We start from the raw sequence: 25,635 nt of genomic DNA on the forward strand, positions 1-25,635 counted from the left end.
TTAGTGCAACTATTTTGAAGGCATTTATTTATTCTGTTTGTCTTTTTCTTTCATCTTTTATCATTTTATCATAATATGATAAACATTTTTAGTTTTAGAATTTATTTTATTAAGTAAATAGTGCAATATTAGAAAATGTCATTGCTACATTGCTCATTGATATAATTTATTACCGGTACCAATATTCAAGTTTTGAGTCAGATCATCGTCTTCAATAACTTTATTATAAATTTGAGGTTAGTAGACTATCAATAAGATTTTGTTTTTGAAATGTATTAGAAACTAATTCAACTTAACTTAGTTACTGTGGAAAAAAACTTAGCAAGCTTTTAAAAAAAATTATACATTTATTTTTATGAAGTGGAATTAAGAATGTTATATTATAAAAAATAAAACCTGAATTATACCGTTATTTTCAAAAATTCAAATTTCCATCTTCATACATCATCATGCACGATACAGAACAATAAAAATTAACTATTCTAGTACACAGCATGAACCATTTAATAAAAATGAAAATTTCCACCAGCAAAAGTAAAACTTGCTTGCTTGTGGGAGTCCATCCTGAAACTAAAATTAATAATTATTAAATACAGTAGGCCTACTAGCAAAAGGAAAAGGAAAAAAACAAGTTCAGTAAAACCTAAAAAAACACTAGTAGCCAGAACATATTGTAGCCATAAAAAAACTATTAAAAATAAAAATTGATATAAAAATTTTGAACTTTCCGCCATGTTTTTTCAGCTAATCCTTGGAAATCGACAACAATGTTATACATGGTTGATCTCGTCTGGACCTCCTCTATCGATCTATGTAGGTCTCAATGCTAGATTCCGCGGCCCATAGGCCTATACTAAAGTGCCCCCACATCGGGGATATCTTTGAATTGAGTATTTCATCAAAAACCAGATTAAAACAATATTTATACATATATCGTATCATATGATAAATTGTGACACAATAAAAAACAATAGAAATTCGAGAATATTGTAATCTGCTATGGTTATCTTATTTACTTAATGTATTGACAGGAACCTTAATTCTTGGAAAAAGTTATCACATATCCATTTATTCAATATTTTACTATTTTGACAATATAAGCTAGAAACTCTTCAGGTACCATTTTGATTAACTTAAAATTTTATTTCTTGATAAAGAAAGCCTAGACTATAGTCTCTAGGAGAGACTACGGTCGTCGGGTCTTGGCTGTCACATACCAATGTAGGTTTTTAGCTCTGAACATCTTAAGCATAAACAAGCATTTTAATTTGATTCAAGCAGCAGGCTCTTTGATCTCCACTCTCAGAATGCCACCACCCTTGGCAACCTGTAGGTCACCAAGCTTTGGAACAAGTCGGTGGGCATTAGTTCTTATTGCGCTCATTACACCACAGAATTTTGGATGGTAATAACTCACTCATGTCGCCAACTAGGCAGCCATTTCTAGCGTTTCACAGGTGTTTGATTTACACTTGGCCGCCAATCAACTTGATACCTGGCGATCCGCTTGTGGACAAGACAACTGGTGGCTAAATGTGATACAAGCCCAAACAAAAAAAAATGCAATTTCTGAAGTCAGTGAAAGTCTGCAAAAGGGGAAAAAAGCCTCCAATCCAAATTTAGTCATTTGAAATCAGAAGAGAACTAATATAGGCCTGATACCGACAAATTTCAAGTACAAATTTCAAATATGAAGAGGGCATGAGCTGACACCAGTGGATAAGGTCCGAAGATGTGTTCTGCCTTGAAGAGGCCTGTAAAGTGGTACCTCGCTAACACATTTGTTCACATTTATTGGATTGACATTTCATATTTCAGCTTCCGGACATCTATTCAATTAATGACCTGTACATCTCTCCTATATGTCTGCACGTCCATAAGAAGAGAGGAGGTTTCTTCACATAGAACTCAGAACGCGGAAACTTGGATGTCCGCCTATCAAGAGAGAGAGTTTTCCAATTAGACTATTTAAAGTTCAACTGTCTGGCAGTCAGTTCACTACAACTAGGAAACAAATAGCGGCATCCCTATACCTAAGAAATGTGCTAAAGAATAGATGTGGTAGAGAATTTTTTTTTAATTTTGCTGATAGCTCAAGCTGAAACTCCACATAGCTCATATTGTTGAAGCTATGCATTTAATTTTTGCGTCTCTGATTCATGTCAGCCCCTCTCCTGATTTTTCGCCACACTAGAACATCAAACTTATAGCCTAGGGGTAAATGTATTGTCGTTATTCAAAGATTAAATAAAAAAATAATCAATCATTTTCAGACAATAACAACTTTTTTATCCAATAGAATTTTTATTAAATGACTGACTTACTTGTACTTCTCTGTTGGGTTTTCCAGAAGTAACGTTGGTTATTTTAATTACAGGTGATTTCATCCTTATTCTGCAACTTACATTTACATCTGGACGTTTCTCATGCCTTTTCCATTTCTTCAGATGTTCATTGTAAACCATTTCTTGGATTTTTTCAATCCAAATTCTTGGAAAGAAACATTTTGGAATTTTGAGGGTAGTCATCGTGTTCTCAGGTTTCTCAAGTTTTGTTATGTACTTTGATGTTCAACTGAAAATATTTTTCTCTTTAAATAAGTAGATATATTCCTCAGGAACCAAGCAAATATTAATAATTGTGCATTATTATTATTATTTTTACACACTTCAATAATGGAACATTTTTCTATAGAATTTGAAATATGAGATATTCAAAATTCGTACCATATATTTTTAATGATCAGATCGGCTATTGTGTGTCATGATTTTGCGAATAATGATGGATCCAAAAATAACCAAATCTGCTCAATCCTCCTCAATATTCATAATCTTTGTACTGTTTATATAAATTAAATGTATTTACAGATCAGGATCAAACATGGATACCATTAAAACACACCACCAACCACGGGGACCTTCAATGATTTGGATTTACTATAGGCCAACGACAATGCTGCAAGATTTGACATGATCTTCAACTGAATGATGGACTTATCAGAATACTTCGGTAAGTTTTTACACTATCTATCAATGGCAGTAGATGCTAGTGCTAAGATTTTTTAAGCTTTGAACTTACTCCAGCACTCTTATAGTCATCGGTTGTGAAAAAGTAATTGAAATAATCAGAAGTGTTATCAGTTTATAGATTAACTGATCCAAAGAAACTGCTGATGTAATTACTGCCCTTCGCTCTACCCATTACCGCTCACTGGCACCTTGCATAAGTCATTACTCTGTATACGCCTAGTATAGGTGTTAAGAACTTTTTTGTCCAGAAATACTTAAACTCGCTCACGATTTCAAAGAGATTCATTGACAGATAAACGCTTATGTTCAGATTCCTAAAATGGTAATATGCATAAGTATCAATTTGCGTTTTCTTATGCAAGCAACAGGAGTCTCAACAGAAGGTGGTATCCTATCATACCAGCACAGACCATTGCCTCTATTTTTGGGATGGGTGGCAAACATAGGATAATTTTTTCAATGTTTTGAGGGTTAGCATTACTGTGGGTGCGGTTACACTTTGGGGAGTTGAGCTAGATTCCCACATATCACTAACAGTATGTATGGTACAGTGGAAATATTATTTCTACAAGTTCTAATGGGAAAATTCCCATTCAGCCCAGCCGAACAAAAATGAATAACTTAGTCCAATTAATAAAACACTGTAGTGTTCCCCACATATGTGGAAATCCAGATTAATAGTCGTTTGTCAATTGGTAGGAGAAATGTGAGCGTCTTGTCCAAACTGCGAAATTTTTCTCTGTTGGGACTGCGTAGCGTTTCTCCAGATAATTTTTTTCTAAAAATAAGTTCAAAACTTTTATATCCAAGGATCAGGACTTATCACTGTTAGTGTATCATTGTTTTTTTTAGATATATTACCTGCGCTCAGGTTTATGCCTTAGCAGGTTTTTTTCCTGTATTGTATCAAGTGTATTATTTTGTATACAATATTACATAATAGTATGTTATTATTCAATTGTATTTTTGTCTTGAAAATGGAAAATAAATTTGATTTGAATTAAAGTTGTAGTAATGTCATGTGGTCGTCCCTATGTTAGAAACAGTTGAAAATATGAATGAAAATATCGAAGTAGCCATAAAGAAAAAAACCAGTTGAAAATATTATTTAACTTAATTTCCATCTTATCATTTAACTTGTTTTAAATATAAAAGTAGAGAGAAGACAGTTGAAAATATTATTTAACGTAATTTCTATCTTAATATATAACTTTTAATTTGTTGCAATGACATCAAGTTTAGAAAGAATTTTAGTAGTAAAAACTATCATTATTTATTTATTGTTATATTCATACTGTATTGGATAGTATAATTATATCACTATTAATATTTTCAAATTCCAATCGACTCTACTATCCGTGCTCCATCAAAAATAAAATCAATGTATTTTGGGAAATACAGCTTTCTCGGGGTTTAGCCTAGTGTGCATTTTATTTTCGTTGGCACTTCAATTTGTTATATTGTAAATAATTATGTTATTTCATTTTTGAAATCTTATTTGTTAGTCGTATTTGTTTTCTTTTTACAATTAAATTCTATTTTTAAATATTTAAAATGCCCAAACGACGCATAATTCATTGTATGCTCTTTTTTTAACAATAACATTCTATTGAAGAAAATTTTCTGATACCATTAATGAATAGATGGTTTGCTGAATCTATCTTTTGAAAATAAATTACATATATTTGTTTACAAAGAATTAGTTTCTCATATTTATACGTACCGAAGAAGATTTCATTAAGCTACATCATTTGTAGCAGCAGTTACTTCAGCTCAATGATAATTTTAGCAAATCTTCTTTTAAACGGCAGTGTCAAAATTTTTCATGAAATCATTTTTTAAATTTGATTCTCTTCAGCATATATTGATATACTTATGTAAAGAACTCAAATTTAAAAAATGCAGTATAAAAATAACCTGTATAACAGTTAAACTGAGTATAGTGGCCTGCATGAATTGGTAATAATTGGCTTTATTGAAGTAGATATATGATTTTTCATCTTCCTTCACTCACCTCTCATCCTCTTGAGTCTATCATATAGAATGATGATGCATCTCTCAATAGTCATTATCTTTTTTCACCTGTGAGGAAATTCAGACGTCTATTCACTCTCAGCCAAGAACCTGTAGGACATTGCAGAATGTGAATATGCTAATAAAACCTGCATATTATACTCAATATTTCAAGGACAGATTTTAGTAAGTAGACACTAACTATAGAGTATTATTGATTCAGTCATACATCATATATATATATGTGTATTCTTCGAGCATTAATCATCATGCTATAGTGTATGTACATTCACAAGTATAGAGAGAATTTAACGCTACAAGCGGATAGTATCATTAATTCCAATTCATTGAAGCCTTTCATAACATTGATTACTCTTGTTACAGTAAGCAATAATTTTTCCTCTTCAGCCTTGATCTGTTAATCTCATCTAATTACTAAAAGTGAATTTCTACATGTAAACTATCAAGTCTTTTGTTTCGATTGAGGAATAATATAATTTGATTGGGCTTTTCCTTTAGAATTTATGAAAACAGTTTGATCATTGCATTGTCCTTGAGTGCTATGAATTAGGACACATCCTATCATATAAATCTGGTTTGATGAAGTACCACTGTAGCAGAACATGGACTACATAATTATTGGATTTCACATTCTTCAAATAAATTTGTAAGTTCCATTTATATCGAGAAATCACATCATTTATATGATGTGATAATGTTTTATTATGTGTGATTTCTATTTATGTTGACGTGCCTATACAATATGGTATAATAATTTATCTTGGGCAGTAAATAAAATTTGAATTGGATTACAACGAAGGTTCAATTTTCCAAAGTCTCATTTCTTTCACCTAAAATTTTACACCATTTCTATTCAATGTTTTATCTTTTTTCTTCAAATATTCATTCACTTATTGTTGTTAATTAAATATAAATATCCTTTTTTAGACGAAAACAAATGATTTTGATGAAAAAGGCTCCAATTGTGAATATTGTATTAAAAATAATTCTATTAAAAGTGCTTGGAACAATAATTTACAGTCGTACAACAGTAAATACAAGAAATACTGGACCTCTGGCATTAGCGAACATGTAGCCTAACAATTTCTGAAATAGATCTATATTAAAGATTGAATTTATTATTAATGAGCATGTTCTTCTTAGATCAATCCCTTACTGAATATTATTGTACCTGATATGTTATTTTTCAAATAAAATTCAGGATTCATTGACTCGTAAAGTACAGTGATTGAAAGAATGTTTAAGTGATTGCTAGACTGAGTATTCATTAAAATTATTTTGTTCCAAATAATGATTCCCTATAAGGTTTATAATAACCAGTTAGATATAATTATACTAGTGATGATGTGAAGACAGCGTTAATATTTAAAGCTTGTGAATGTCTCAAAAACTTGTATTCTCAACACCATCTCATATCATTTAGTTTTATGCAAATTAATTATGTAAAACGTGCTTGTATTGTACATGTGTGAGATCATGCAATCAAGAGACAGTAATCAATGAACATACATTATTTTAATACAATGCATATAGAAAAACACTTACATAAATATGAATCACAACTGTATTAACATCAAAATGAATAAATACAAAAAATATATGTATAAAGCATAATAATTAATCAATAGTCGCTGACACAATACGTTAATCAATAAATACAAAGTGAAGAAAACATCCCGAAGCTTGGCTTGTGGGGAGTGGATTATCAGTTTTTTCCCCATTTGGTTATTTCTCATAAAATATAACAGTATTCAGAACAAGTTCTGCTAACTCGCATCAATTCTACTGCACTCATAATCAGTTCTAGACAATTCAGTTTGAAAAAGAAGAAGGTAATTGTATGTGTTTGTTGCTCCATTTAAGCTCTTTTTTGCCTCCAATAAAGATAAAATTTATTTTATGTTAGATTTGTATTTAAATGAGTGTACGGTATGTATTTTAATGATATTAATAAAAAGGTCAACTGGAAATTAGATTTATGCATTATTGCATGATATTTTAGAGGTGCACAGAATGAGCATTGAAGATCTCTTTTATTTTGGGCTGATAACCATCCAGTTTGAAGAGTTACTCCTCAACAGGTTGATTTCGGACTGCATCTACAACTACATTATGTATAGTGTAGTGAGGTCAATTTTGATTGAAAACCTTAATTCACATTTTTTGGAAAATGTTTCCAATAATGAAGCAGGAATTAGGGTCAAGTTGTATATTCTTCATTCAGATGATTTTTTTGTGCAAAGTGATAGTTGATCTATTTGTTTCTAGCTGTCAATAGTCTCATTTTTCTGGCTCTCCATATTAATTTATTGTTATCATACTGTACTATTTTGGGCAAGATAAGAAATATACTGAAAATGTATGAGAAGGTCCATCATATTCGATACAATTCAATTATTACATTATTCGAGCATTCTATCATGACTATATCGTTATTTTCTATATTTACAAATAGAGAAAGAATATAATTCTACAAATGGATAGTCACATTAATTCCATCACATTGATGCTTTCATATGTTGTCAATGAACTTTTATTTAACCCGGTAATGTCAATAGGAACTAAAATATTAGCTCAATCACTTTCCTAATCAGAATGTTTATGATCAAGCAATATTTATGAGTAGAAAATCTCAAATATTGTCAGCATATGTCTTGTTTGATTGATGTATTTGAAGGACTTTCATTTGAATTGGAGAATCAATACATTTCACGATACATTTTTAATACACAATCACTTATCGAGTAGCCTTTATTTCAAACAACAATCTGAAACTTTTCAATCCTAATTCGATATAAAAGATGTTGAAACTACACACCTGAGTTGAAGGGAATGAGTAGGCCTACTTGATGCTGCATGGCAAGTTATTGAGGGCTGCTACTTGAACCTTCAAGTACAGCACGCTAGTAGCATGTCACTTCACAATAGAAGCATTTCGCGATACTAACAGAGAGCAGAAGGCCAGTCAGCTTTTTCGGACGAGTTATTGAACGCCAGCCGATCCGATAACACGGTTAAAAGGGCGCACACGCATCTAAAAACGACAAAAAAGAGCTTCACGAAAACGATTCGGCAACCTAGCAAATGTTTCCTCAACACCGACTTTTATCTTGTCGATTTTTAGATCTCAAATTTCAACAACTATTCAAAAAATATATTTTGTCGAAATCAGGGGGAGCAAAAATATTCAAATCTGAATAAAAAATTGTTCTACTCGATAAATATTTCCACTATGACGTCATCTATGACGTAGAATCGCTAAATGTCCGCATCAAGTGGACGTAGATCGAATGATTGGTATCGATATGTGCGGATCGAATCCTGATAGGTCGCTTATCGATTGATTATTATTGGGGAAACTCGATAATTTCTTATTTGAATGACTGTTTAAACATTATATCGATTTTTCCTCTTGGGTTAAATATTGATGTGAACATTTGATTAGAAAAGTACGATGAGTATTAGTGGAAATTCAATTTTCAGTGAACGTCTATCCAGCCGATAGCGAGTCTCGACCGTTGGCGAATCGATTGTCGCGACCCTAGCGCTGCCTTTGGGCGCGAGCGCGCGACTCGGATTATCAATACCCGAGCCGATCTGCCCGTAGGACTGGATACGCGAACCAAGGCAGCCCTTCCGAAGCACAGCTTTCCCACTCTCACAAAAACGACCCGCCTCTCATAGCTGCTCAAACATGTAAGTAATTGTTCTTTCTCCAATCTAATTTCATCACAACAATCAAATTATCCATTTAAAAAATCATCCCTAGCTTTCCTTTCCTGGAAGGGTGTCAGCTGCCGTAGGGGATTCTTACACTCATCGTATCCTAAGAACAATTGAAATTATTTAATCTATCATTTTTTTTAAACAATCCAATAATATTTCATGTTATTCTTATCTAATTCGCCTTGTTTATTGTGAGCTAATGTGACGTGAAATTGCGAGAGACCCAGATTAGGAGACTATTTTCGAAATTGGAACGTTGAAATCGATAAGTGCAAGTGTGGGTGGTAAAGGACTAATGCTAGGCTCGCCTTGCTACGAAACAGAGAACCTTCACTTCAAATTAAGCGGCGTTCGCTCGGCTGAGAAAATCGTTTTTCTCGTCATTTTCCCTGGCTTTTTTCATAACTTTCAAGAAATTGAAACATTATTATGCTTACTACAGTTGATGAAAACTAGGTTATCGATGTATTCTACTACCACTTACTCCAATGGAGGTCCACTTAATGATTCATTCACAAAAATGAATGAACTTCTCATCCCTTCTTTCGAACAGAGACTCTCAAATCAGATTGAAATGAAAATTGTTTAACCGACAAATAGTTGATTTTGATCGAAATTTCTATTAGAGACAAAGTCAATCACTGGAAATGTGTATTTCAACAATATACATTATAGAATTAGAATTACCCTACCGAGACCATTCTTGATACTTGATTGTTCGATAGAAAATAATAATTTATCCAAATTATTAATCTACAGAGATAATAATAGATTAATTGTGTTGATAGATAAGAAATCAAGATGTCATGAGTAATAGATATAAGGAAAAGTGTATTGCTAGAAGTATCCACTACTGTAATCTATCATCGTTTTATTCTATCTCCCAAATACATAAATAAATAATTGAATCAATAGCTGGCTATCATTACACTCCTCTAAAGAGACTAAATTTATATGAACTTTTTGAACTTTATTTTCCAAAAAAACATTACAAACAAAGAAAACTAAAAACAATAACGGAACTTACTTATTTCATTAGCAAGTTGATGCTAAATGTAGCTATATATTTATAGTTTATATATTATAACAATACAATAGTGAATAGTTTTCAAGTTTTCATCTATTTTTTAAATAAACTTTTTTCAAATCTAAATATTCTTCTTATTATAAACACGAGGAATAAGGAATAGATTTTAGTCCAACATTCAACTTCCATTAGTTAAAATTGTGTTGCAATCAATACGTTATGTTAAGATATAGTTTACCTATTGTTTCGTTTTGCAATAAATTGAATGTATTTTCAAAATCAGTGAAAGCTAGACTTACACTTAGAATTACATTTCTAATATTTCTCCATCTGCCATTTTAATTCCAGAGATTATTCAGCATATATAAATTTATAAAACATAATAATTATTTATCAAATTTATCGGATGTTATTCAATGATTGCCATAAAACCCCAGCTATTAAATAAATTATAGTGTATTCATTATTCTCTTCTAATAAATAGTGTTGTTTGTGCAGTAATATTTATTAGTCACGGACACGAATATTCTCGTTCTTAAAGTTCAGAATAGTAGATTCCATTACATTTTCATAAACCAAAGAATTTATTATTTGGCTGTTACTTCAGTATGAAAATAACATTCAATCTTTCATTTGACATTCATTCAATCTTTTCAAGTGACAATTTTTTATAAACTATTTGACTATTCATATGATAGAATAGCAATTGCATACTTATTATATTTGAGAAGAGATAACTCTCTTATTTAAAAATTAAAAAGTAATTCCACCAATGATCGTTAAAAAACGTAATAAACTATGAATCAAATTACCGTTGAAGCAATATTATCAACGTTAACTGTAGTATAGTTTTGCTTTTGTAATCTCAGAAATTCATGATAGGCCACGATATCTTGAGGAAGTATCTTTTTTATTTAAGTTACCGTCAACCACCGATTTTCAACAAAATTTTGTAAAACTTCCAGATTGTTAACCACCTCTCTATTATGTTAATGTAACTGAATAAATGAATTAGTATATTATAGATTATTGAAAGTGGAGGATTTATTGTGTTAACAAATCAAGACTCTACTATTGTAGAAAACGATGAAGAATGTTATAGCAACGTCAAAATAGATAAAATACAAATCGACGTAGTAAAATACATAAAATCAAAGTAGAAACCATTATAAAATTGGCTCACAAATAAGACTAAACTTAATTATTAAACGCTTGACACTAACTGCTTAGTGTAAAATCTACACATAGCCTAAGTAATTTCTTTATGAAAGGCTTGAAATGATTTTCATTCATTAGTCTAATATCGAATGGTAGTTTATTGAATATCTTATGGTAGTTTATTGTATCTTATACTCATGTATCTCCAGTTTTACTGTGCAGTAACCCATCAAATTTTTATGATAGACTATTCTATCAGCAATATAATTATAGGGTAGCCGTCTAGTTGTCACCCCGACTACTTGACACCTGGTCATTTTGGCCATAGGCGACTACTTGTACCCTCGTAAAAATATGCCATTGCCGTCAAGTTGTCCCCCCGACTACTTGACACCTACTGGACCAAAGGTGCCAACTAGTCATGACCGTAAACGACAACTTGACACCTCGCACCCTCGTGACAGGGTGTCCCCCCGACTAGTTATCACCTCCTCAGAAAGGAGACAAGTAGACGGGGATGGCTCACGTCTACTTGTCCCCTAAAAACCGGTTTTAGAAGGGGACAAGTAGTCGGGGTGGCACCTAGTCGCGTACCAATAATTATATAATAATAGACTTGACAGACTATAATAGCCCATCAAATTATTTATAATATGATATAGGGAATAATCGGCTTATACAAGTATAGGATAGGAAATTCACGAATGACACATCATCACGTCTGAACTACTGGACTGATTTACTTGAAAATTTTCATATAGATTCTTAATTTACCGAGGATGGTTATAAGTCTATTATAAATTCTTCAATATTTCAGTACGTCAAGTTTTCAGTTTGTCAAGTTTTCAATTAGACCCTTGCGGAGCACGGTTTGCCCACTTGAAGATTATAAACTTTTATCTTATTAGTCTCAATTTCATAAACTTGTGTCAAAACTTTATTAAAAGACTCAGGTAAAAAGTAATTCAATTCTAAGTGATTGTTTTAAGTGATATGATTGATTAAGGTAAAATTTTCATCTGATCATAATTATGCTAGCTATAAGTTAATTATGAGTGTGGAATGTTCAGCTCTTAATATAACTATTGAATTTTATTGTGAAAACTCTTTAGACATTCACTTGAATTGTGTTGGCTGTTAGTGTTGTCACGCTCTCATTTTAGTGTTTTGAGTGTTCTGTTTTCAATAAGTAATAATGTCTACTGCTTCAGTTGATTTACTTAAAGAATGATGGACTATGACATAAATAAATCACTAACATATCAGCTTCAAGAGAACACGATTAGTATCGTAATAACTATTAATCCTATTTGATTCTCAAAATCTGTGCAAACCAACAAAGTCGAAACGTTTTTTTGGTGTCTCTTTCAATTGATATCTATATCGACCAGAACTTAAAATGACACAAATATCAAACGATTGAAAAGTACTTAGATATTATCAGAGGTATTTCATAGTGATTTATAATAATTTATATAGAAAGGTACATTATATGAAACCATATTAAAAACTCATGTATATTATTAATAATAGTGAATCATTATTGAACAATATGTTGCAACTCTCTACAACACACGTTAAAATGTTCAATCTAAAGTTTTATTTCCTATTTCTGAATTAGTAGCCAACATATCAATTTTAGTGACTTGTATAATTCGGAAATTGAACCCAGTTATGATTTGGCTCGTGCGAAATCGTTTTGTTACGAGACTCAGCAATCGAATAGAAAGCGTGTAGGATGTCCTCCCACTCAGGTAGGGCATGTCATTAAAAAGCCAATCAAATTCCAGATTGATTGATCCGCGTGGCGATGCGCATCGTTATGCTCCTCCTTTATCACATCTATTACTCGTTTGATAGTTCATCACTAGCATCTAGTTGACATTTAATATGCCATTACTGAAATGCAGTTGACATTTGATATTCTATTACTAAAACAGTAATTTTGCAGATCATCAAGACACAAGCCACACACACACTTACACGCATGTTTGCATGCTAACCTCATCTATCATTCACACACACACATCATCAAGACACAGACATGTCTACTGAAATAAGTATAGAGGTGACTGATGCTGGTAATGGGGATAAACCGGCTGAGGAACAGCCAGCCGGTGACTCAGAGAAAACAGCTGATGAGACAACAGCCGGCGACGCGGCTGAAAATGTAACAGGGGAGGGGGAGCAAGCCCCTCAGGAAGGGGCTGGTGAAGAGGGCGATGGGTAAGTGTCCCAAGTAGCAACTCAGCTGTTTTCATTCCACAGCAATTCGCTTCAATCCAGATATTCAATTGGCAATTCCATCCATTCTACTCGTAGTATTGTTTCTTATTCATTGTCTATTTTCGGAAAGAACTCTTCGCAATCATCTTGTATAAATTGTATATTTTAATAGCGGCTAAGTTGTTCAAGTGGTGCATATTTTTAAATATATGTAGATATCTCCCGATATCAGACAGACATGTAACCTTTCAGACACAAAATTTCATTAAAATAATGGTCATTACTAGTGTGTTTCAGTGATATCAGTTGCTGGTATGACAATGTACTCTTTCAAATTACATTGGAGAATGAACTAGAATAGTCTACATCTGGTTCATATGCTATGTTACTTATCTGTCTCGTAACGGTTGATCAAAAGGATTCATATGCCTACTGTTTTCATATAATATATATTTGGTATTACATTTTTGTAATGTTTTATCTATATTCTGTCATATTTAAACATCAAATTTTGATGTTAATAAAATTTAGTTAATTATCATTATGAATCATTTATATCTAATCATTTTATGTTTTAATAATTTATTATTTTCAAATCCAATTTTCAACACTAATTGTCAATCGGAATTATATTTTATCTTTCATTATAAGTTTTTTTAATAAAAAATTGTAAATAAATAATTATTATTCTTGCTCTTGATAGTATTATCTCATCTGTTACCACAAATTACTTCTTTATAATATATCATTCATTTGACATTGTTATGATATATTTCTGAGCTATTGATTTGCTTGGTTCTCTATTCTATTTAAAAGCACATTCTAAAATTGAATTTGCTGCAAGTTTATAAATTCAAGGTTCTCATTAATCTGGTGTAGTTCTTTGAAGAAACATCACAGAAGGAAGCTAAGAAGCTTCCCCCATAGGAGATTTTACAATTTTTTTAACAATAAAAAACAAATAGGATATTTCTTCAAAACAATTTTTAATAATAGCTGTAGCAGCTATTCATTTCTTTAATATCCAATTCATCAGTGACATTGCTAGGGAAGCAATATTAAGATTATATTTTAATGTTTAAAAACACCTAGCTCCTGTATTCTTTATAAAATGGGCGCATCCTTGTGAAGTGAGAAAAATTTAATCTATTGATTGCTACTGATTCAGTAACAATTAATTGCTTTTTCAACTTGATTAATTGTCCAGATTAAATGTGAATAATCAATTTGAATTGAACTTGATAAATTCGCTTTCCACCCAAAATCAACAAACTCATCTGATTAACTCCAGCTATTAATAGCTATCTTCCCTTTAAATGAACTCTGCTGTCCCCTGATGCTAAAAACCAACGCTGGTCAAGCTAATTGAGAATAATTGAAAATAAATACCTTCTTCAATGTAGAAGAAATTCGATTGTAGGGAATCATTAGTTTCCATTTAATCAATATAAACTTGTATTTACGAATTATCCAACCAATTGGAACTATCCAATTATTTTACCAAGCTTTGATCACTGTTTGAATTTCTCATTAATCGCTTCCTCTTTTTTTAGCTAAGCAATACTTAGTTATAGTAATAGCCATGAAGATCAATAGTTTGTTTAATATCTCGCTATGTGGTGTCTGATAATACATCTGCAACTCCTTTTCATCAAATTTAATCTCCCAGTGCAGTGCAGTCTTCTTACTACTACAAGTATCTCGAATTCCTTTCTTACTTGGACATGCGAGGAAGTGAAAACTTCTATGAAATCGAAAGAAATTGGATTCATGCTGACTTTCAACATCTATTGATGAATAAATATCTGCCCTCTGACATTTTAGATAATGGAATCTGGGAAAAATCATTCCTTCCAATTTCATCTTCTCCAATGATTTCAAGATTTTGCATTCGAGATTTTGTGTTCACTCCACTTCCTAAGAATGATTTCGGGAATCCAACATGCTCCAAATTACAGGTTTTTTTATAAAATATTACAATATTTTATCAGTAACTACTTTTTAAGCGCTAGTTTTGTAATCCATTTTTATATCACAATCTCAAACAGGTCTAGTACCTCGAGATGCAATCACTCAATTGACATTTCATTTCATTTTGTAACAATATTCTCCCATGTTGTAAAATATGTATTGCTTTTATTATGTATTTCTAAGATGTTGTAATTTTTATTTCTGCCAGTAAAACATTCCATTTTATTTCATATATAATCGAAATCCAATTCACTTTTTAACATTACATAAGTAGCCTATCAATCTCCGCCCTTTTCAATAATAGCCTATCTAGTAGGTTATAATCGCATAAAAATGGAAATTTTTGGAACAATTCATTGATACTCTTGCATTCAATTGTATCACTTTTATGTTATTGAAGCATATCATCATTAATCGCTATTTTCCTGGATTAAGTTAAAAACACTTAGTCAATTTACTATTGAAAAATTCTATTCTTTTTCTATAAATTACATTCCATTGAAGATTGAACTACGGATTCAAATGTATTTATGTCATGGGAGGAAAGAAGCACTATAACTGCATAACTCTTGAAGGATTTCCAAGCCCTTTCCACTTATAGCAAATATGCTGAGCAAATCGTTGAAGCAATCTTAATACAATTAAAATCTATTTCAAGTCCCCATATGTATATAATTATGTGTAGACTATTGAAAGTTAAATTACGTAACGTCAATCTCTGTAGAGTATCAATCATTGCATTGTTTTAAATAGACGCTGTCATTACAATATTTATCACTATCTTATGCATATCTTTTATTTAGGAGTAATCCTCAATTAAATTTATAGTTCAAACTCATAGCCCTAAATAGTTTGATTAGTAGACTGTAAAACTTCTTCAAAAATATATTATATTGGTTATGGTTTCTCACTTTTGAGAAGCTTCAATTTTTTTCGGGTTCCACTTCAACCCTCTGAGTTTCAAAATACTGTTACTGTCAGAATTCGTGATTTCTTGCAATTAATCACGCTGTTCATGCTGTGCCTTCACGCACAGTTCACTTGCACACACGCAAATTGTCAAAGATCGCATGGTCGACCCCTAAATTCTGTTTCCTCAATAGCTGTCTGATTTTTCAGAGTTATTTGCTGGAGTGCCAACAAGAAAATTGGTTTTCTACTGGTCATGCGAGAAGACTGTTTTCAATCATTTTTCTTCTCTCGCGCCATCACATTCTCATTAACTTGATGTTAATTGATAGTTATTGATTCTTAAGACAGAAATATTAGGAGGGAAGATCAAATCTCGAATATCTTTATGCTGAGAATATTTTTAACGAACCTGTTTTATTCAAATCTTATTGATACTTTATTACTGATACATCGCTTTTAGAATCACTTAATATAATTGGGTATACGTGGATCAATAAATAGATATGAATATGAATATTTTACGTATGAGTCCGTCTTATCAATCATAATTTCTCATAGTCCTCTAATGATGTTTTATTATAGTTCTCACTTTCTACTCATTTATGTTTTGTTTGTACTTAATTCGTCGAAATATTGGCATTTCTGCTAATCAAAATAATTGAAGATTGCTTATTATTGAGGCATCTTTCTAAATTTATTTGAATGTTAATTCTATCTAACTTCAGCGCTACTGGAAAATCTTCGAACATAGTACTCAAACATAAAAAATTATTACAGTTCGTAAATAAAATGGATCGGAGTGGAAAAGTAATTATTTTTCTTATTTCATTGATATAGTATATTAATAAATTATTGTATTATGCTCATGCTTTGTTTTCATTGTATCAATTCTGTTTTTCACTGCTGTCATTGAATTTCAATTTATTTCTTTTCTGCTTTATCTATAGACAAAGTCAAATGACAAAAATTTTTGTGAATTTTCTCTTATATTCCGTTTTTACTTCTATAAACGCAATTGTGAAGGTGTAGTAATAATGTTTTTCATTAAGATTTGTACATTAAAAATGTATTGTATAGTTTGTGTATTCTGGTTCTTGAAATTATAAACATATCAGTTTGAAGAATAATAATTTTCAAAGACTAATTTTTTGAAAAACTTGAATTAGTCAACAATTATATTCTAAATTTGTTCTAATCATAAGTGGAAATTATTATGAATAAAAATAGAAATCTAAGTACCCTTTCTAAAATTATATTAAATTTTTGAACTAAATAATTTTAAAAAGGGTACTTAGATTTCTATTTTTATTTATATTCAAAATTAGCCCTAAAGAAAAAAATACAATTCATTGGAAACTATTATTTGCACATTTATAAGTGTATGGAATTACCTGGTCAGTCTGTAAAAATCCTTTTCACAACTTTTCTCAATTTTAAGAGTGAAAACAATAAATTAAAAATTTTTATGGCTTGGGTGGTCTGTTGGAAGTAGGTACTTAATAGTTTCTTGTCATGCAAATCTGACTATTTTATTCCTTCTAGTAAATCATGTAACCTTTGTCATAAAGTCTCGTTCTTACTCATTACCTCAGCTAAAATCTCTCCAAATGCTGAATCGTGTCAGTAATAAAGCACTCCAATACTTCAAATTGATTCATATTTTTCACCATTCAAAATAGATTTTAAAGTTGATGAAACGAATCCTAAGTTCAACAATTTTTCAAGTTAATTCAGTATTATGCAATGAAACTTATTGAGAAAATTTTGAAACAACTATTCTTCTTTTTCGACTATTAAATATTATTCTGAATATTTTTAGAGAATATGGGTATCACTAGAATATTTCTTGTTCAAGTATTTTGATAGGGGTATTTGAAAGATTAATTGCAAAGAATTACTAGACACTTTATAATGGGATAAATACCTGAAACTAGTCGTATCTGAGATAGAATAATATAATTAAGGGTACAAGTAACTTTTTCAATTATACTAGAACATTATTTACTGATATCGCACTTCATAAACCAAAATCATTCCTTTTACTTGATTGTAGCCTATTTTTGGCACAATCAATGCAGTATCTTTCATGTAAAACTTATAAATTAGATCTTACAACAAGAATATTTACCCAAAAATCGATCTCAAATATCTAGAATATTTTTGTGTAGTAGCATTCGTCGATTATAGCTACCCTCTCCACTCTCTAAACAGCATTTTCTGTGTACAGAAGTCTCTAGAGGATTTGAAAATTGTTGAGAATTTTAAGTTTCTTTCGATTATTTTATAAGCTTTGATTTCATTTTTCAACATTTTTGCAATAATGAAATATTGCAATATTTCCTGTTCCTCCAATTAGACTGCAGTTGTGTTTGTTTTGTTCAATCTACATTGATTGGTTGATTATACCGATGTTCAATTCAATTCATTCATTTGTCATAGTAGCAATACTGAATAGACAATAGGCATACATAGTAAGAACAAACATTACAAGAAGGCCTACCCAAAATCAAGTGCTAATAAATTACTTGATTAATTAAAAATGTAATGAAGCCAAAATTAATAGACCATACTAGTATTTACATTAATTTGACATTTTGCAAAGTGTTTCACATTATTATTCCATATTTAACTTCATATATTGAAATAATTATGATTGAGCAATAATATGTGCATGGATTTATTTGTACTTCACTGCATTTTATCTACTTGATTATAATTTTATGGCAAATACATTTATTTTGATTTTGAATTGATGTGGTGTATTTGGTGCAGGGCTGCACCAGGAGCGGAAGGCGCGGGACCAGGCGCGGGACTGACGACGGGGGAGGGAGGGGAGATCGTGGGGGGGCCGCGCACCCCTCAGCAGATGGCCGCCCAGAAGCGACTCCAGCAGACGCAGGCCCAAGTAGACGAGGTAATCATTAAATCATGAAGAAATTATTCAAAGACAGCTGAGGTAATCAACTATTTTTATATTTGCTCATCAAATTATGAAGAAATTATCTAAATATAAATGAACTGATAGTCAAGTCAAGAAAAAAAGGCTAGCTATAGTGAGATTCACGTTACAAATTCAGTGGAAATGATTGGACTACAGAGTTGCCGATTCTCTGTTACCACCACCTTCTTCATTAGATAGCTGTGAATCAAGTTATTCCGGTGTATCTTATGTTGATACTAATTGCTGATTCTTGTTAATAATTATCAACTTTATCTCAAATATATTTTATTCGTCAGGAAAATATACATTCAAAAATGTACTTTCTCATGATTTAATAATTTAATCTTCTATAATTGAGATAGAACATTTTGGTAGCTCATTATTTTTATTCTTAGGCAACAAACGATTTGGCAACAGTGCGGATGTAGAAAAGAATAGAATTCCTTGTCTAATGGCAGACAAGGATAGCAAATTTTTACCTTATTCTAGTGACTGCATCACTTATGCAACAGAATTTACCTAAATTTGCACCTCTTTCAATTTATTGAAAGTAGAAATAGTAAAAATTCAAGTTGTGTACCATGTTATTGAAAATGTAAAAGCTTTCGTTACAATCTTGAAATCCATTATTACTGTGATTGCTAAGGATAGTGATTGTAATTCAAAGGATAGTGATTTTAGGAATTCAGTGAGCTAGAAACTCCAAAATGTCTATGTAGGCCTAATTGTCATGTATAGCTCTTCGACGTTGGATGATTCAATTTTTTTTTGCTGATAATATGAGAATAAGCTGATCAGCTATTTCAATTATACAGAGTGAGTCATATATATGGGAACCCTTCAATAAGTTTGAGACTGTTGTAGAAATAACACTGCAACTTTCAGGATAAGTTATTTGTCGAATACTCTACCTGTTGACGTAGAACTGAATTTCAACCCCTCATAAGGGGGTGACTTGTAACTCAAATATTTTGAATGTTAACACATTTCTATTGATGTCATCTATCTTGTTTTGAAAACGCCTTTCAAATGATGTACCACACAATTGGTGTTTACATCTAAAATATTTTAGTTACAGTTCCTCATTTCTTTGAAAACTAAAACTTCATCAGCCGCCATTTTGGATACATATATCATAGAACATTTTTATTGATGCCATCTTTCTTGTTTTAAAAAGGCCTTAAAAATGATGTACCAAAAAATAGGTGTTTACATTTGAAATAGTCGAGTTACAACCCCTAAGTCACTCCCTTATGAGGGGTTGGGATTCAGTTGTACGTCAAAAGGTAGAGTATCCGACCAATAACTTATCCTGAAAGTTGCAGTATTATATCTACAACAGTCTCCAACTTATTGAAGGGTTCTCATACAAATGACTCACTTTATATACAAAAATTTTATAAATTGAGTTGGTAGACTTATTTACTGTACCAATGCGATTTTACTGTTTAATTGAATTATTAGATCAGTTCGACACACACATCGATTCTTGGACGTGCAGTTTTTTGCCGTCTTTATAAATCCTATTTGATTAAACATAAATTTGGCAAACAGATGAGTTTATGTGATCGCTAAGCTCCGTTCAATCGAACGTCCAAAAATCGATGTAGGGTATGTGTAACTGGCTTTAGAGCCACATAACGTAGAATATGTAATGCTTTTTGATCGATTGTTGATTTAAATAACCTCTTAGTAGGTAACCTCTATTGAGGCATGATGAAGTTCAGACGTTACGTGATACATTGATGTTTAAAAATACAGTATTTTATTTGAAACGGGCTTGAAAGTGCGTTGATTAGTTTTAATTGATATTTCAACATTTTATATTGACTTATAATTTATTGAATGATATTTAATTTACTTTTAATTTTTGCCCATTTCCAGGTTGTCGATATAATGAAAACAAACGTTGAGAAAGTATTGGAGAGGGATCAAAAACTATCAGAATTGGATGATCGAGCAGGTAAATAGAAAAACCAATTCTAATTTTATTAAATTTACCACTGATTGAAATAACTGCAATGCCTCATTTAGACCCAGAGATTTACTCTCATTACTGATGAACCCTGAAGAAGGTTTTGCCGGGATAGCCGAGACGACTAAAGCTGAATTCCCACACAAAGGTGACAGTAAACAGTGAACATATAACTCCTATAAGTTTGAATCCTACCGGTAGGCATGGATGTTTGATCATCTCATCAAATTACGCTCGCCCACTCATGTGGACATCATCCGCAATGGAAAAAAATCAATAATTACTCGATATGGAAAAAATCCACAATGTAATATGCAATGTGATCATAACTTTGAAAATTCACTTCTTTTGAAATTGATGAAGTCAAGTTTTGAATTATGATAACATAATTAAAGAATTTTACTTCATTTGAAATAAAATAAATAATTGAATCTGTCTATTCAATCTTTACAGAATTCAATTTTATAATATCTATCTTTCTGTATCCATCTTCAAAATAGTAATTTGTTCTACAGATGGAAATGAATTGGAAGTTGCATTTGTTCAAATGCGTATTAATGAATAATTATTATTAAACGAAAATCCCAATTAAATGCTATAAATCCCCCCGAAGACTTCTGCTACTGCAAATATTGACAACAGGGTAAACAACTAGATGGAAATTCGATGAGCGCTTCTGTACAAAAATTAATTTGTATCTATTTATTTGTTTTATTCAAGATGTATACAGCTATTTTATTCTCCTACTTACAAAAGATCAGATCGTGGAGTAGTAATGTAATTCGTTTAATGGAAAAACTCGGATGTTGTCAGAAATATTACTAATTTATTTTAAAATGTTGTTCAACTAATTGTAATTCCACAATAAATTAGTGATATTTCTGACAACATCCCATTTGTTTTCATTATGGTTAAATATCACAACATCTCACCAACAACAGTATCTAATTATGAAAACACAAATTTAAATTGTCAACCACTTTTTATTATTACAAATTATCATAATATATACAGAACCTGGTTTCGTGGTGGCTTTACCAGCCACATCTTCAGCTGTTTGTTTATGTGGCTGGTAAAGCCACGAAACCAGGTTCTGTATATAGGCTAATAAAACAATTTATAATAATAAAAAGTGGTTGACAATTTAAATTTGTGTTTTCATTATGGAAATGTGCCACAACACAACTGTAAAGTATCTAAATTAGTTTAGCTTATATTAACGTTCTAGCACTCAATATATCCATCTGCGTTTGACATTGTCGTTAACATATTATTCAATAATTTGAATTTTCTCACCATTTATTCACTTATCTTTCAAGTGGACAAAATCTGAACCCTTCTAGACAATTAGAAATATATGGATTACCTCAGATATGGATACCAAGCCTGTTGTTCCTTTTCCAATCATTCATAGTTGAGAATGTTATTGTATGTATCAATGTATCAATAAATAACTACATTGAAAATAAACATGCTTCTCAACCTCCTTCCCATCTAGATAACAAAAGTTTAGAAATTAATGAAAGTAACTATACAAACTTTGAGAATGAATAATTAACATTTAACAATATTCTCTGCGACTGGTTTCAATTCCTGCTTACTATCACAGTACGATGTAGACTACAGACACTTATTTACATTCCGTTTCTTTTTAGTCTTCCTGTCGTTTGAAGTCTCGTCTTTCTTCAATCTAGTATTTCAAGTCAGGACCAATCAAATACATTCAGATAAATATTTTATATTAGAAATCAACAATTAAATAATGTTCTTAGATATAGAAATATCTTCCATTTTTAATAATTGTTTGTTTTTGTGGCGAATGAAATTTAATTGGAATTTATTCATAAAAACTAGTTTGTATAGTTCTTAAACTTATTGCCTTGTCATTTTTAGATGCTCTACAGCAAGGCGCTTCACAGTTTGAACAGCAAGCCGGTAAATTAAAGAGGAAATTTTGGTTGCAAAATCTAAAGGTAAGTTCTCAGTATTTTTAATCATGTAATACAGCAACTGTACAGTATTTCTTACATCAAATGCCATTACCACTGTTGTTCCTTTCCCAATCATTCATAGTTGAGAATGATATTGAATGTATCAATGTATCAATAAATAACTACATTAAAAATAAACATGCTTCTCAACCTCCTTCCCTTCTAGATAGCAAAAGTTTGAAAAAACTTTAATAGTAAAATAATAGTAAAAGTAATATATTACTACTATTTCAGTCTTGATGAAACCTCTTTCCCACAATTCATTTATATGTGAGAAAGAAACTTACAGTAGTAGGATAGCATAGAAAATACTGCTTTATTATTGTCAAATAAGGGGTTTATAATCTGGTATTCGCAGATATTCAGTCATAAGAAATATGTTTAGTAATATTAGATACCACCATAGAGAAAACATAGTTACTGATTTATTTCTCATGGCACGCTGTGCCAGATTTTCTCTTGAAGCCAGTCATCCACCTCGCTCTTTTATTTCAAGTTCTTTGACGCTAGAGTCTCGCCGTTCATACATTTTTCTAGCGCAAGTCCAAGAATTTACACAGAGTCGCCATTTCAACGCTAACAACGATTAAAATTCTGGCATCACTTCTTAACATGGCGACAAAATTTCTATTTATCCTTATTTCATGATACCATTTATAGGTACCACTAGATATCTTATATCAAGGTCTCTAAAAATAACCAGAAAGTTCTATTGGAACCTTCTATCTATTAATCTATTATACATCTTATTGTTAGACAATAGGGGTATTCACAATGTTGGAGTTACCTGGCTAAGTCGAGCTATTCGCCAACTCCTGCTTTTTGCTAAACTCAATGCTATAGTAGTACGTCAGAAAAAAAATTGCAGATGAGATAGCAGATAGCGCAGGTTTGAGTCCGTTAACTCTGTTAAAACGGCGGACATATTTGTTTTGTTCATATTTGGTACCAAAAGAATAGATCGCTATTGCAGTTAGCTTATAGCAGTTGGTTTTAGATGGGGCGTTCACAATTCAGAGTTAGCAAATATCACTTTAGCTAGCTAAAACAAAATTGTGAATACCCCTAATAGGTTAATATAAAGTCTAAAAGCTATTTCACACCATCTTAGTTTAATTTGAAATAGGCCGTTTGAAAGACATAGCCGTAGTATAGCCTCCTAATGTTATTCTACCTTACGCCGGTTTGAAATGGATAGATTGATTAACATTATACGTTGAGATACGTTGGCTACGTCTTTTAAAAGACGTATTTCAAGCTACGCTACGTGGTTTGAAATATCCGTAACTCTTCTATGCTGTAGGCCATGCAATTAACAGAAGAAACAAATAAGTCAAATACTGTTAATATATTTAAGGAACTTTATCAATGATATGAAATCAACTGAATATACTCTCCCAAATGTAAAAATGTTTGCTTTTTGTTCAAATTCTTTTTGGGACAGTATGACTAAATTTTTTCACTATATTCATTCATTTAATGATGATAAAAATTACAGTTGTGTTGATGTGGTATTTTTCCACAATTAAAAACACAAATAGAAATTCTCAACCACTTTTTATTATTATTTATAACAGTAACCAGGTTCTGTTATAAATATATAATAATAAAAAGTGGTTGTCAATTTCTATTTGTGTTTTCTATGATTTGAATTCTTCTATATCCTAAATTGATCAGTTTATTTATAATTAAAACTGATGAATTGATTAAATTGAACAATTTTTCATCGTTCTGAAACTTATTTTGAACCTTGAAGAACATTCATTGGACTTATTTTCTTTCACATAATAATATTCTATGTGGAGAATATCATGAGAATAGATTCATCAATCATCAAAATCAAATAAAATACATCCTTATTCACTATATTTTTTTATTTTCATGAAAAATATGTAGACAAGAGTTTCAGTTATGACAGTTTTTACTTTAAATTGATATGAATGATGTGTTACTTTTCAGATGATGATAATTATGGGAATTATCGGTCTGGTAATAGTTGCCATCATAGTGGGTAAGTTCAATTAATCGGATCATCTGCTCTCCAGCCAAATTCAGATTTGAGCGTTGGCTGCACTCATGCTAATAGAATGCATAACTCATTACAATAATGAAACGCCATGTATAAAAGGAGATATTATAATATAATCTGTCATAATTTTATTCCTGCTCTGAAAAACAGGACAACTCCTCTGCAAATCAATATCACTATTGTTCCCCCACCCTTGCAGTGAGATATGTAATTTAGAGTAATCAACTTTTGATTTGTAGTTAAACATTTAAAAAACTAAGACAACGATAACAATCTTAAAATTATTCATCGTAATCAAATGAAGTTTTGATTGGAGTTGCGACGTTCAGTTACGATCACAGTTTCTTTCTTTCTCCAATTTTCCAATAATTTATATCGCTATACAGTTCAATCTAACACGCAGGAGATAGAAAGGAACTGAGATATTGTAAATAAAACAGTTTAATTGGAAAATTAACCAGTACTTTGTAATTTTTCCTCAAATGAACATAAAGTACATAACGTATATATAAATATTATAAATATGAATGAATATATCAGTTGCTGTAGAAATATTATTAAGAAAGTGTATATATACCGTTATCAAATAAGTTTCCTCATGCAAAATGAAATTGTT

General features: G+C 31.2%; 1 protein-coding gene and 1 long non-coding RNA gene across 4 annotated transcripts in view; one reads left to right on the plus strand and one right to left on the minus strand.

Annotated features, from left to right (window-relative positions):
* The first annotated feature begins 4 nt into the window (after window positions 1–4).
* The window catches only part of LOC111047509 (vesicle-associated membrane protein 2), a 34,343-nt gene continuing 8,712 nt past the window's right edge, over window positions 5–25,635 (plus strand). The window contains exons 1-8 of one of the 3 annotated variants that reach the window (XM_039423354.1): window positions 5–236; window positions 2,868–3,009; window positions 5,095–5,228; window positions 8,547–8,759; window positions 18,856–18,997; window positions 20,909–20,987; window positions 22,893–22,972; window positions 24,950–25,001. In XM_039423354.1, coding sequence (XP_039279288.1) covers window positions 8,758–8,759; window positions 18,856–18,997; window positions 20,909–20,987; window positions 22,893–22,972; window positions 24,950–25,001 — 355 coding nt within the window. In that variant the 5' untranslated portion in view covers window positions 5–236; window positions 2,868–3,009; window positions 5,095–5,228; window positions 8,547–8,757. Of the gene's footprint in view, window positions 237–2,867; window positions 3,010–5,094; window positions 5,229–5,561; window positions 5,710–8,546; window positions 8,760–18,855; window positions 18,998–20,908; window positions 20,988–22,892; window positions 22,973–24,949; window positions 25,002–25,635 lie in introns of those variants that run through there. The other 2 variants (XM_039423346.1, XM_022333273.2) reach the window with 2 other exon arrangements.
* On the minus strand, window positions 2,200–8,533 carry LOC111047510. The gene is made up of 3 exons (XR_002605859.2): window positions 7,882–8,533; window positions 5,044–5,153; window positions 2,200–2,574 (listed from the first exon to the last, which is right to left on the minus strand). It is a non-coding gene; the product is annotated as an uncharacterized LOC111047510 (long non-coding RNA).

This window comes from Nilaparvata lugens, chromosome 1 (assembly GCF_014356525.2).
Source record: "Nilaparvata lugens isolate BPH chromosome 1, ASM1435652v1, whole genome shotgun sequence".
Taxonomy (NCBI): Eukaryota; Metazoa; Arthropoda; class Insecta; order Hemiptera; family Delphacidae; genus Nilaparvata; species Nilaparvata lugens.